Source organism: Pelobates fuscus, chromosome 2 (assembly GCF_036172605.1).
Source record: "Pelobates fuscus isolate aPelFus1 chromosome 2, aPelFus1.pri, whole genome shotgun sequence".
NCBI classification, from domain to species: domain Eukaryota; kingdom Metazoa; phylum Chordata; class Amphibia; order Anura; family Pelobatidae; genus Pelobates; species Pelobates fuscus.
In genome coordinates, this window is record NC_086318.1 from 283,788,367 (window position 1) to 283,802,722 (window position 14,356).

Sequence of the window (14,356 nt, forward strand, 5' to 3'; positions counted from 1 at the left end):
GCAATGTCATGTTAAACCCTGAGCATGGTTGCCAGAGCCTACAAGGGTCCTTGGTCTTCAATGAACTGGACACATTACCCCTGGTTTACAGGCAGCATCCAGCAGGGATCTGGCCTTGCATGAGAGCAAGCATGTAAGCATGTAACTATGCAAGCATAGTCCAGATTAGGGCCATGGCAGGAGAGCCATCGGGGGATGTGGCTGTCAAGCACCATCATTTAAAATCCCAGAATAGTTGTTCTGTGTTAAACCAATATCCTTCCAGTATATGCTACATTCTATTATAATATCTCTCTCATTGTAAAACATAGATCTGCACACACCAGCCAAGCCATAACACTTGCTTTTCCCACAGACATTTCCTGAGTCAAAGCTGTTATATACAGCAAACAAACTCCAAGGAATCTATGTTTAAAATGTAATAATTATTCTTTGTTAAAACTAATTTGCATATGCCCACCCAGAAATCTTACAGCGACCAAGGCCTGCTTGGGTAGTGACTAGGGTGGACAGCCAACGCCTTGCTATCCTGCCTGTCAGCAAAAGGCAGACCTACATCTGTTTATGGGGACTGTGCCCTGCTGGTGGTAGGGATTGAGTGGTCTCTAAGTGGGGACTGGGGGGTGAATCTTCATGATCTAACTTGTAAGCTTTACTATGATTTATTATTTTCCTCTGACTAGCTATGTGTTTAGATGGGCCTATAGAGGTTTATTAGACATGGCATGTGTTCCTTTGTTTTATATTATCTTTTTTTCTTCCTTGTGCCACACTGTTTCACATGTTTCTTTTTCATACTTTAAATCAAACTGTGCAGTACCTATAACATAAGCAACTCATGTTTTCATAACAATGATCGCGACTGCCATACCACTGTTTTTTATGCTGACTGAATTGCTTGCTCAAGCTGTTGTGGTATAGCAAGCCTGTCTGTATTACCACAACTAAAATAAATATATATAAAAAAAAAAAGAAGCAATGTATTTATAATGACCCCACTTCTGGACATGCCTCAATATTGGTTCTGGTGTTTTCATTCCTGGACTCCTATCTTCATAACCCAACACTTGTCATATGGTGTATAACGGACTGTGAAACCAAATATCACACTCCCTACCTGCAATCCCTGACCCCTCTCATCTCTCATGTGACTAAGATCCCACCTCATGTAATTTTGCATAACTAAAAATCCTAATTTTCCTGTATTCTCCTTAGATATTGCTCTCCCTTATATTCTTTACTTTCACTCTCACCTCTCTAATTAGCAAAATCTCTTTATCCCTCTGCTGACCTGTCCCTACTGACACCACTTTATTGATCCCACTTTACTTCCCTCCCCTCTCTATTCATCCTGTCCACTCTACTTATACCTTTCCAGCCTATCTCCACCAACCCTTTCTAAAACTTCTAAATACAAGCCCTCTCACAAAACCTTTAAATACTTCTTCCACCTTCACTTACTTTCTATACTTCTGCTCCAAGCAGCTGGTAATGTCTCTCCAAATCAAGGGCCCACCTCCGCTAACCCACCATATGCTAACTCCAGGAATCAAAATAATCTCATACCCATCTTATGTCACTCTTCCTTTAAATCCTCCTTCCATTATGCCCTCTGGAATGCACGCTCTGTTTGCAGTGTTACTAAATCCACAACTTTTTCATCTCTCGTTCCCTAGACTTACTAGCCTTAACTGAAACATGGCTCTCTCCCTCAGACACCGCTACCCCTGCCTCTCTTCTTCTATCTTTTGGTGGTCTTCAATTTTCCCACAACCTAAGACACTCTGAAAGCAAAGGTGGTGGTGTTGTGTTTCTCCTCTCACCTCACTGCTCCTTCAAACCTCTACCCTACCCTCCTTCCCTCTCTTTCTCATCATTTGAAATTCATTCAATTCGCCTTTTGAAACCCATCTCTGCTAACCTTGCCGTTATTGTCCACCTGGTTCTCCCTTCCTCTCGCCCCGCCACTTGCCCGCTTAATCCTGTCCCTACTCACCTTATCAGATCTCTCTCCTCTTGTCTTGTGCCTTCCTTAACACACATCTTTCAATTTCTCTCTCTCTTCTGGTGTTGTCCCTGCTGCCCTTAAACATGCTACTGACGTACCGATCTTAAAAAAAATAAATAATAATCTCTTGACCCATCCTCCTCTTCTAACTATCGTCCCATATCCCTGTTCCCTTTTTCCTCAAAGCTTCTGGAAAGACTGGTCTTTACCCATTTGACTTGTTTCCTCAATTTCAACTCTCTCCTTGACCCTCTTCAGTCTGGCTTCCGCCCCCTTAACTCTACTGAGACTGCTCTTATTAAAGTCACTAACAACCTAATCACAGTTAAATCCTACTCCATACTAATTCTTCTCGACCTCTCTTCTGCCTTTGAAGAGTTTGGAGAAGGAGAACATGGTCAACAGTGTCAATCACTCTGTCTCTGTGACACTGTCCTCTCTTGGTTTTCCTCCTATCTCTCCCAACGCTCATTCTGTGTCTCCTTTTCTAATGATACCTCCTCCCTTCGTACTGTCTGGTACTGTCTCTGTCCCCAAGGCTCTGTTCACGGTCCCCTTCTATTTTCTCTTTATACTGCCTCTCTTGGCAAACGTATTACCTCATTTGGATTCCAATACCACCTGTATGCTGATGACACTCGGATACACCTCTCCTGCCTACCGCCATCACACTCTCGAGTAGTCTTTAATCATTTAAAAAGTGCCTCAAAACGCATCTCTTTAGGAAAGCTTATGGCCTTCCAGAGTAACCTCTAAGTCACATACCTGTCCCTTGTTCTCTCCTAAAGGGCAGCACTCTATTCTCTCCTCCAGCTATGCTTCACTCCACCTTGTTTGATTGCTACCTCTTGTCCTGTTGTGTTTTATGCCCCACCTCCTAAAGACTGTAAGTTCGTTTGAGCAGGGCCCTCTTCAACCTATTGTTCTTGTAATTGTAAAAGTTTTTGTAATTGTCTAATTTATTGTTAAATCTCCCCCTTTGATAACATTGTAAAGTGCTACGGAATATATATATATATATATATATATATATATATATATATATATATATATATATATATATACACACACACACATACACACACACACCAGTAATAATAATAATAATAGGTACGCACAGAGCATGCATTTAAGAAAAAAACATTTAACCCCTTTGGTTTCTTCTGGGCAGATAAGAAAATATTCAAACATTTACATATAGACAATTTACTTATCCCAAATTTTCCAATCTATAGAGCCGATAAAGAAATATTTTTTTTTCTCAAAATCTAATTTCTATAAATGCTCCATTGGATGGTTTGAAATTATTTATCCATGACCTTAATTTGACTGGTTGGACAGATCGAAAAATCTGTGTAAAATCCAAGATGTATATCGTACTTCTGGGATTTGAAGATTTCCGTACTTACAAGAAAGATTAGGTTTACCGAATAATGAATATTTTACTTCCATAAGAATATCCTATTTCCTTCATAAAACATCTATAATCAGGGACTCACCCATTGATAAGATTCTCTTTGGGGAGGTCACTAATAAACCTGCAAGGACTAGAAGGGCCTTTGATACACTTAATCAAGAAGTTAAACTGAACACAGTTATTAATTGGGAACTCAACCTAGATAAATCCTTTTCTTGTCAAGATTGGTTAAATTAATTCGAACTAATAAGGAAAACGATTAATTGTATAAATATACAAGAAACATTCCTTAAACTCATCCACAGATGGTATATGGTTCTTATTTCATCTAGATATGGCAAAAACCATCTTTATATTTAATTATCCATGTCTTAACGGCTGTTAAACTGTGTATGGCTAGGAACTGGAGAAATAATGAACCTCCCTCCTTAACAGAGATTAAAGCCCAAATCCATCGTCAAGGATTAATGGAAAAAGATGTGTATTTGAAAGATGACAATATTGACACCTACAAAAAGATATGGAAAAATTGGTTTGATTATTATAAAGAATAATTGGATTTTCTATATAAATATTTAGTTATATATGATTGTTAAAACATCAACAATTTTATTCCTAAAATGGTTCTTGCTTGACCGAATATTATTAAAGAAGCGATATTGGACCTGTCCATTCCTTCTGCTCTTTATAGATGTCCTTGCGGTGTATGTGTTATATATGCGGTGTGATGTGTAATAAATATTTTTTGAAGACAGTATTTTGGATAAGCAATCTACTCCAAGATTGTATTAACTTTCTAGATATTTGAATTTTATGTTCATCTATTTTAAGATCAATATTGGACAGAATTGTAATGAAATAACCTAATCCACAATGCTTGTATGAAATTAATGTTGCTACTCCTGTGTCTGTCTCCCTCCAAGTCAACAGTGCTACCATCAGCTCCAATACGCAGGGTCGCTGCCTAGGTGTTCTCTTTGACTCTAACCTCTCCTTCATGCCTCATGTTCAGTCTATTGCAAAATCCTGTTGTTTCCATCTCAAAAACATTGCGTGCATCCGACCCTACTTAACGCTAGATGCGACTACGGTGCTGGTCCATTTCATTGTCCTTTCTCGCCTTGACTACTGTAATCCGCATCTCAGTGGTCTTATGTGCTCCCAACTTGCGCCTTTACAGTCCATAATGAATGCAGCGGCGATGCTCATCTTCCTGCCTGCACCTCCCACGCCTCACCCATCTGTCAGTCCCTACATTGGCTTCCTGTAAGATATGAGCCCTAGTCCCTACATTGGCTTCCTGTAAGATATAGGGCTCAATTTAAAATCCTGGTTCTTGCGTTCAAATCTCTACATTATGCTGCTCCCACCTATCTATCCTCCCTAATACACAAGTATGTCCCGTCTAGGCCCTTACGCTCTGCTGAAGACCTACATCTATCTTCTGTGTGTACTCCCACCTCTGATGCTCGCCTTCAAGACTTCTCGAGGGCTTCAGCGTTTCTGTGGAACTCACTTCCCTTCTTCGTTAGATGCTCACCCAGTCTCCACTCCTTCAAAAAAATCATTAAAAACCCACTTCTTTATAAAAGCGTATCATTTAAACTGTTAATAGCTCCCGACTAATTCCTCTCTTGCAACTGTCATTAGTCTAATACTGTCCTTACCTTTTGTGTCACTTTACCCCTCTCCCTCTAGCATGTAAGCTCATTGAGCAGGGCCCTCAACCCCTCTGTTCCTGTGTGTCCAACTTGTCTGAATACAACTACATGTCTGTTCGTCCACCCACTGTAAAGCGCTGCAGAATTTGTTGGTGCTATATAAATAATAACATAATAATAATTAAAAGTTGTTATAGTGCCTGAAGCGCCCTGAGCTGTCCCATTTAAATTAACTGTATAATTATTTTGGAAATATGGCAAAGAAGTATAGGATACAGAAGTAGGATTTTCCATGAACAAAGAAATAACTTATTTTTGTTACGGTAATAACTATTATTTTTGTACTCAAGAGTCTCGAATTTTGTATATGTATCAATAATGCTATTTTTTTAAACAGTCTTGTGGTTATTCACTACAGTGAAACTGCACAGTGAATTTAAGTCTAAATACAAACATGTATCCCTGACTCTATACTGTTAAACTGAATAACAGTATTCCCTCCCTTTAAATCTACTAAAAACTCATCTTATTTCCAGTGCTGCGCAGGTCCGCCGGTACTGGCTCTGCCCCAATATGCCTCCTTGGTTGACATCAGAATTGATGGTCTCGGCCAATTACAATGCTTTCCCATAGGAAATATCGTCAATTCCAATGATCTCAGCCTAGGAGGTGAGGTGGGAGTGGCCACTAGAGGTGTTCCTAGGCTGTAATGTAAACAATGCGTTTTCTTTGAAAAGGCAGTGTTTACACTGAACAGCCTGCAGGGACAGACTATACACACCATAACAACTACATTAATCTGTAGTTGTTCTGGTGATTATAGTGTCCATTAAAAATAGCCAATCTGGAAACATTCTCCAAGTCAGCAATGTGTTTGGATCGGCTACTTTGGCCTTAAATTCTCTTTGAATTATTTAATAAATAACCCTGTCTGACTCATTGTAGAAATAGCATGCAGTTCATATGCAATATAAAAAAAAAAGGAATTCCTTTTAGCCTTTGCAAAGTAATACCACAGATAATTTGCCATTTAATAAGGAATCTGAGATAAAAAACTTCCATTCACACAGACAATGCATCAATACAGCCTATCGAGATGAGAAACAGCTAAATGCCACAATAGTGTGAAGTAAAGGTAACATACATCAAGACTTCAGTGTCTTTTCAAAAATTCAATTATCAACAACTATAAAACAGTACTAGATACCTACTTTAAAAACTACATTTTGCAAAGGTCAAAGACAAAGTTATTAATTTCTGTCTTACTTTTATAAGTGACCAGAACAGAGAAATTGTGTGGATATAACAGCACAGAAAAAGTAGATTCACTGCGTACATCACAATGTACATTTACCTAAACGATCATGATACAAATAGCACAATCAGAAATAAAAACAGGTTATATGGATGGGGTAACTTATGACAGGCCACTGGATCCAAACTCACACAAATTTTAGGGGGACCAACCACAAGCCATGCAAGTTATGATACATATGGGACATGCATTTTTTTCACCACTTAGGTTAGTATTTGAAATAAATACAATGTTGCTGGCAACAACAGTGTAGCGGGGAACATGCCACTAAAAGCCCAAGCACAGCACACATTTAAATTAACAGCAGTAAGAGAAAAAGAAAAAACAGACAGCACTAAAAGCAAGTCCATTTTATAATACTACCTACCCGTACTGATCAGGCTGATGCATCATTGGAACCTGAGCGTTGCCATAGTTGGGGTGCTGTGAGGAAAACATGGCACGTCCCCCCCCAGACTGGCTGGGATAAGCAGGCGACCTAATGTATGGTGGCCTAAAGCAGGATAAGAAAACAGCCTTCTTTTGATTTGAACTCATGAATTCTAAAGACAATCCACCATTTCCCATACTGCTCCCTCAAAATAAATAAATAAATAAATACAAGCTGAGCCCAGTGGTCAAGACAAGAGACTAACAGCACAACAGCTGACAGACATACAGACAACATATAAAGAAAATAATATGAATATATAATTTACCATAAATGGGTAGCACTGCGGAGTCTTCTTTAAATTGAAACAACTATTATCATCAAAATTTCAGTTTTTTTAGTAAATACTTACTGATAAAAATGTTTTATTTAAAACTGAAAGATTGATGATTTATTTACAGAAGTTCCAGGAGTGCTGTCCATAATTATATGTGATGACATTAGACTGTGCCCTTTGTGGATATTTACTCAAACAACATTTTTAAAAAAAATTAAATTTGGGGATAGTGGATCTAAAAAAAAACGTATAACAAAGAGAACGTTAAACTATACATACACACAGAAGTGGTAAAATGAAAAGGAAACATCTCCATTCTTAAAAATGTTCTTAGTGCCTTTAAACCAGTTTACCACTAATGGCAAATGTACAATAATCTCCCAGGATAATTATAATAAACCAGCAGCATGGTACTTCCTTCCGAGCTACACTGCTTGAAGAAAAAATTAGAAAGAAAAAAATATATATATATATATAAATAAATATGCTTGATTTTTTTTTAGATCAATAAAACCCAACCTTTTTTCACTTGGGTACTATTTGGCAGCCCATTTCTATCATCTGTACCCCTCATATAAGCAAAGTGTTTGTAATTAATATATTTGCTGTTATTTTAAAATGTACATGTTTTTCCCAGCCCAAACTCCTCCTCTACCCCACGATCCCTTGATTCTACTCTGTCCAATGCATATTAGTATATACAATGCTGATACATACTCACTGACACACATATAGACACACAAACACACATGCATATGCACACATACAAAACACTGAAACACATACAGATACACAGACACTACACAGAAGCATACAGATTTAGACAAATAAAAACACCCACATACAGGTCATCATTTTAGCCTCCCTCCAGTTTTGGGTGCAGAAGGGTGGCTTCTGCTTGCTGGGGCTGTTGTGAGTTAGGGGCTTGCACTGCTGGTCTGCTCCCCACCTCTCTACATCCTCCTTTGCTCCTGAGCATTTGGTGTGTTAGCTGGGAGGAAGTGATAGGTTCTAACGTCCTCCCAGCACTGGCTGCAAATAAGAAAGGGGCTCAGTCGCGCTGCAGTGCACAACCTGGCCCAATATGACACATGTCCATCACGTGGCCCTAAGTGCATGGGACACCAGATGGGTCCCCTTAGCCTGCAGGCCCAGCGTAGCTGCACTGGCTGCAACAGCGGTAGTTCTGCCATTACTGATTTATTTTATTCGCGCACCACATGGGGAACTGGTTCATATCCCTTGTGTACGCGAACCACAGGTTGGGAACCGCTGATCTAGATTTAAAAAAAAAAAAAAAGAAACTGCCATTTTATTAGGATGAGTTTCAGCAACGATACATCTCTTTGGTAAAGAGATTTAATCTTGTGAAAATGAGGGAGAGAGTTATTTAAAACTGCACTTTAATTCATGCCAAACTTCCAACAACTGTAAAATTAAAAGAATGTAAGGGGAAGCAAGAGAAAGAAAGGATAATTAAATTAAAGTTCAGGTTATAATAAATGGGATTTTGCTACATTTGCTAAATATTGCCTGCATTATGTTAGACAAGACATGCTTATCTGTTTTAATTGAATAACAATTTCCAAAACTGAAGTTAAAAGAAGAATTGCTATTCCATTGTCAGAGTTTTCTGTTTCAATAGACTCCAGCAATATCTCTGCTAGTATACAATATATCTCTTGCTTCTTTATTCATGAAATAGAAAGCAATAAAAACACACTTCTATTGGCTGTCATATGAAGCGCCACAAGATGCGTTTCCACTGTAAAAATAATTTGTGGCGTTCATGAGGCCGTTGAACATCAACAATACGCATCTTTAAATAACAATTGAAATTAATTTTTTCCCAAGAAAAGCATTTTACTGAATGCACGTGGAACTTGTTGCAAATCATGAAGCCATGAAGTAAAGCCTATGTGATGATGTTTTAGGAGGGAGAGAGAGGGCAGCAAGAAAAAAAGTTGAGTAAATTCTTTTTTTTTTACAAAATTTTATTGCAGTCATGGGGGAGGGGCTAATTTGTATGTAAGACGAGGGAACAACAGCATTAGGAATACTAATATATTTATTTTTGAAGGCGCACCATAACTACACACTTCTTGTGGTGGTTAAGGTGCAGGAAGTCTGTATGGTGTAGATCCTCTAGTTTTTTCAAAAAATGTTTCAAGCATTTTGACTAAATATGGGCACTACTGGCCCCTTTGCCTGGCACTTATGCTAAATATATGGAAAAATATATATACTTGACTAGCAGCACAAATCTGCCCAACTTTAGATGGCAAGGATATGTTGTATGTGCTGAATGTGACTTTACCAAACATTCGCATTACCTAAGCAGTAAGTTGCTTAAGGTATTATGAACATTTTTGTTTTGTCAAATCAACATTGTAAACAGTTTGTCAAAATCTCGAGTACTACTTGTACCATAATGACTATATGAATTTGTCTGAAAAAACTCTTTCGAGAAGAAAAAAAAGCCAAAGGCAACCAGCCCGTGAGTGTGCCTGGGGAAACCTGGGAAAGGGGGTAACCCTTACATACATGATAGGAACAAAGAACAAAAGAGGAAGATCTAGAGAGAGATATAGAAAACTCTTAATCTCTATTAAGATCGACCAGAGTAGGTAACCCCTTCCTAATAGTAATACTAAAACTTAACCTTTAATGGAAATAAGATAAAATAAAACGAAATAAACACCAATTGTACAAATAACTAAGAAAACAAAAAATAATAATACAAAAAATAGTTTAAAAAGGAGTGGATTCTAAATAACTGTGGTGGTGGACAATAGATATTGTGGAAAAATCAGCTATCGTCCTTAAAAAACCACCTATAGGTGGTTTTTTAAGGACGATAGCTGATTTTTCCACAATATCTATTGTCCACCACCACAGTTATTTAGAATCCACTCCTTTTTAAACTATTTTTTGTATTATTATTTTTTGTTTTCTTAGTTATTTGTACAATTGTCCACCACCACAGTTATTTAGAATCCACTCCTTTTTAAACTATTTTTTGTATTATTATTTTTTGTTATTTGTACAATTGTCCACCACCACAGTTATTTAGAATCCACTCCTTTTTAAACTATTTTTTGTATTATTATTTTTTGTTTTCTTAGTTATTTGTACAATTGGTGTTTATTTCGTTTTATTTTATCTTATTTCCATTAAAGGTTAAGTTTTAGTATTACTATTAGGAAGGGGTTACCTACTCTGGTCGATCTTAATAGAGATTAAGAGTTTTCTATATCTCTCTCTAGATCTTCCTCTTTTGTTCTTTGAAAAAACTCTTTGAAGCCTATCCTTTCATTTTCCAAGAAAAATGTGTTTTCTTTCAAATTGGCAGTTTCAACATTTACGAACACTAAGTTACGAACACTAAATATTAAAAAAAGGTATTCAAGTGGCTCTATGCTGCATTGGGTTATACATGGCATACAGATATTTGCAAAATCACCTGCATGTAAGGAGCAAAACAGTAAATTAACATTTTAATGAAAGGAGACAACATTCCTCTTACCCACTATGTATGATGCCATATGAGGAGGCTCCAATTCTGAGGGCATGCATGATACAATTCTGTACAAGACACCAAGTACAAGCATTCATCGTGATGAAGAAAAACATGTGTTTATTGAAAACACCAGTGATAAACAACACAGTTCAAACAAACTCTTTACCCGTTTTGGATATGGTGGTACTTAATCATAGGAATGATTCCTATGATTAAGGATTGCCGTATGCAAAACACATAAAGAGTTTACTTGACACCCCTAGTGCTGTTTATCATTGGTGTCTTCAATAAATACCCTTTTTCCTTCTTGTGGTTTGTGCTTTACTTAACGTCTTGTACAGAATTGTTTCATACATGTTTTGGGTTTTGGCAAATCCTTTAGTAAAACCTGAATATAAGCTGCATCATTTATTTTTACAAAATGTGTGCATTTTTAAAGTTACTGCTTTGTGACTATAGGTACCATTTTACCTTTAATACCGCATCCTGGTTTCAATAGCAGACTAATTGCTGCTCCTACTGTGTAATGCAATTGACAACCAATGTCAGATTAGATTGTAAACTCACAGGCAATCTAGCTAAGCACTTTGTATAAAAGAGCTTCAATGGCTAGATATCATAGATATCAGCTTACGGGCAGGGCCCTCTCTACCTTTTGTATTTGTCTGTGTATATTGTACGTCCTCCACTTATTGTACAGTGCTGCGGAATCTGTGGGCACTGTATAAATACCAGTAATAAATAAATAAGCCGTAATTGTGCTTTTTCTTGATCAGTAAATGGGTCAAGACAGAAAGACTTCAGAGGAATTTATCAAGGTAATTCACTAATTATATATAAAAAAATAGACACCGAGTCTCTAGCGGCCTATATCACCGTGCTCCCTAAGGAGGAGAAACAGAAAACTGCTCTTTAAAACTGGGCTTTAGGGAAATATTTTGCATGTTAATGGTGGCTTGACAGTCCTGATTATGATTTCAAATAGGACGCAACAATGCTGCCCTCTCTCCCCACTGCTTTTTGTCGTGACACTGGAACCTCTCTTGGATGTGATTTGGAGCAACCGATTAATTCATGTACTTCAGTATCAAAAGTTGAGCACAAGGCCTACGCATATGCTGATGACTTCATGTAGCACGTGGAGCAGCCTCTGATGTCTATCCCCAACTTATTGCAAGAACGTGACACCTAGTAACTACACACTCAACTTCGATAAATCTGAGGCATTGAATATCTTTATGTCCACCAGTGACCTTGAGCATATCTATTCTCAGTTCTTGATTAAATTGTGTCGAGACCAAGTTAAGTATCTTGGAATATTGGTCCCCTCAGGACTTGAAGAGCATCTACCAATTAAATTTCCAAACAATGTTAAATAGCTTTTAAGACACAAACAATGCATTTCTCCTGGATTGGGTGTATCAGCAGTGTGAAGATAAACCTATTAGCCAAGATGCTATAATAGATTAAACAATACCATTACTTCTACCCAAAGTGTATTTTGCTACCCTGAATCTGGCCTTCTATGTAAGAGCCGTTTACATAGCTTGGATTGTCGAGTGGCACAACACTGATTCCCATTGGATCTGGTCTGTTCTGGAAAGGGAGATGGCACAGACCAGTATACCTTCCACAGTGTGGCTTGATGACAGATCTACTAGGGATATCATTCACTCCCAACCTTTTATAGGAGCAACATTGCAAGTGTGGCACCAGACCAGGTTCCAGATTTCCCTCTCCACTTTGGACAGGCCTATGTACCCATTGTTAGGTACATAGGCTTAAACCACAGAGCCGTGGCATACCTGGGCAGGGGTGCATATGTGTTTATTAACGCAGTGCAGGGATGGGTCTCTGCTTCCCCTCAGATACTTCCTTTATGACAGATCGCCAACCTTACTCTTCCAATTCCATCTCGGTCAATTCCATCAACTCAAACACTTTTATGTATCTTATGAATCGATCTCGCATCTGCAAACTCCACACAGATCTCTTCCTCCAGTTGAGGAGCTGTGTTCTTGGTCAGAGCCCTTGTGTTGTGGCATTTCTGACCCATACCGATTACTGCTACTGGAGGCCCGACCTCCTCTATTTAAGAGGCTCTGCAGCTGGCATTTTCTGATCAAGAGTGGGCTAAAATGATGTTGTTGACACATCTGAGTTCCCAGAGTATGTGATTTCCAGAGATAAATTGGGGTATGATACCCCACAGAGGCTGCACTGATTCTTCCTGCAGGAATTAGATGTCTGTTGGAGGTGTGGAGAATCTGAAACTATGACGACAGTGTCAGATGATGGTTTGCGTTTCCATCCAGACATGCTCTTAAAACTACCATCATATTGACCCTCCGTCAATATGACTGCATATTACTATAATGGAGAATTTTTAACCTCCTTAATGTCCCCAACTGCCACACACTGTGTGAGGCTATGCATATCATATTGTTTGAACCTGCAATATAATTGAGGGGCCTCTTCCCTACCTTTCTCACCATTTCATATAAAGTTGTTGATATTATCATAATGTCAGTGTGTCAGGCACGTTTATTGCAATGCATCTCTTTTTGCATGTCAATAGGGCTTTCGAACATGGAGCTAGTAATGATGGACTATTTTCCCTGTTATCCATCAACAGTGTAATTTATTGTTTTGATGCTTTGTGTAAAACTCAGTGAAAAATTAAATATTTGAAACATGAAAAAAATATAACAGACTGTATGTTTGTTCTGATTGGTTTGTGTGCTTTGTGTTCCTGTGCCCCATCAGGTTCAGGGTGTGTTCCTCTAGCCTGGAGAACTGTATAAAATCCAACCTGAACCATCAAATATCAGATCATTGTGCACCTTCATGAAGTCTTGGCTCATGTTTGGGGGATTGGAGAACAACACTCTGGGGATTGCTATAATCACTATACTCCCCTGAGTATAATCACTAAGCTCTTGTAAGGGCTGTTCCTGCTACACTCTCGGGACTAAGTGAGGCCTACCCACTGGAAGCTGGATCCTGATCTTGGGTCCAGGGTGGGTGGAGGACGGTGAGACCCTAACCAAGCTGCGGCGGTTCATGGGGTTTACGGTGGTTATGGTGCTCCAGTGCAGTGCTTAGCGCACTCACCAGCACTAGGAAGCAGTGATTGACAGAGGTACCCGGTTGGGTTCCAGGCGGTCCATCACAACCACAAATTTGTATTTACATACATACAACTATTATATAGATTCTTAACATAATCTACTATTTATTAATTCGTATATATAAATTTATTTGTTGGTTGAAAGGCATCTAATGTAACGAATTTGCCACTACAAGTGACTTCTACTTGTGTATAGTTTTGTGTTGCCTTGTGGAAGCTGTTCGGATGCCAATAAAGTTGTGTTCCATGATGTTCCATGATGGCTGCACATGCGCGTTGGGCCCTCCTGAACAGTCATAGTTTATGACGCAAGACTATGCGCCAATACATAAGGCGGGACGGAGGAGTATGTCTTTACGTGCATTTGCGACACCTGATTGAGCGTGAAGATTTCCAGTATTTAAGAAGCCACAGAGGGGTTTACAGATCATCTCCAGCTCCTGAGGAAGTCCCGAATATCGCGGGATGAAACGCGTTGAGCCACAAACCGATATTGCAGTACAAAGACCACATTACCACACCACAGTGTCTCCATTAGAAGGTATTCCTTACCCCCAGGAGTCGCGACCAGCAGGGCTTTTGATTGTAACTTGATATC

At 38.7% G+C, this 14,356-nt stretch overlaps 1 protein-coding gene across 6 annotated transcripts in view; it reads right to left on the reverse strand.

Moving 5' to 3' along the window:
* The window catches only part of ARID1B (AT-rich interaction domain 1B), a 458,656-nt gene that overhangs the window by 90,013 nt on the left and 354,287 nt on the right, over nucleotides 1-14,356 (reverse strand). For 4 of the 6 annotated variants that reach the window (XM_063443418.1, XM_063443419.1, XM_063443416.1 and 1 more), the window contains one exon: nucleotides 6,769-6,894. The exons of the other annotated variants lie outside the window; for them this stretch is intronic. In XM_063443418.1, coding sequence (XP_063299488.1) covers nucleotides 6,769-6,894 — 126 coding nt within the window. The remainder of the gene's footprint in view (nucleotides 1-6,768; nucleotides 6,895-14,356) is intronic. 6 annotated transcript variants of the gene reach the window in all.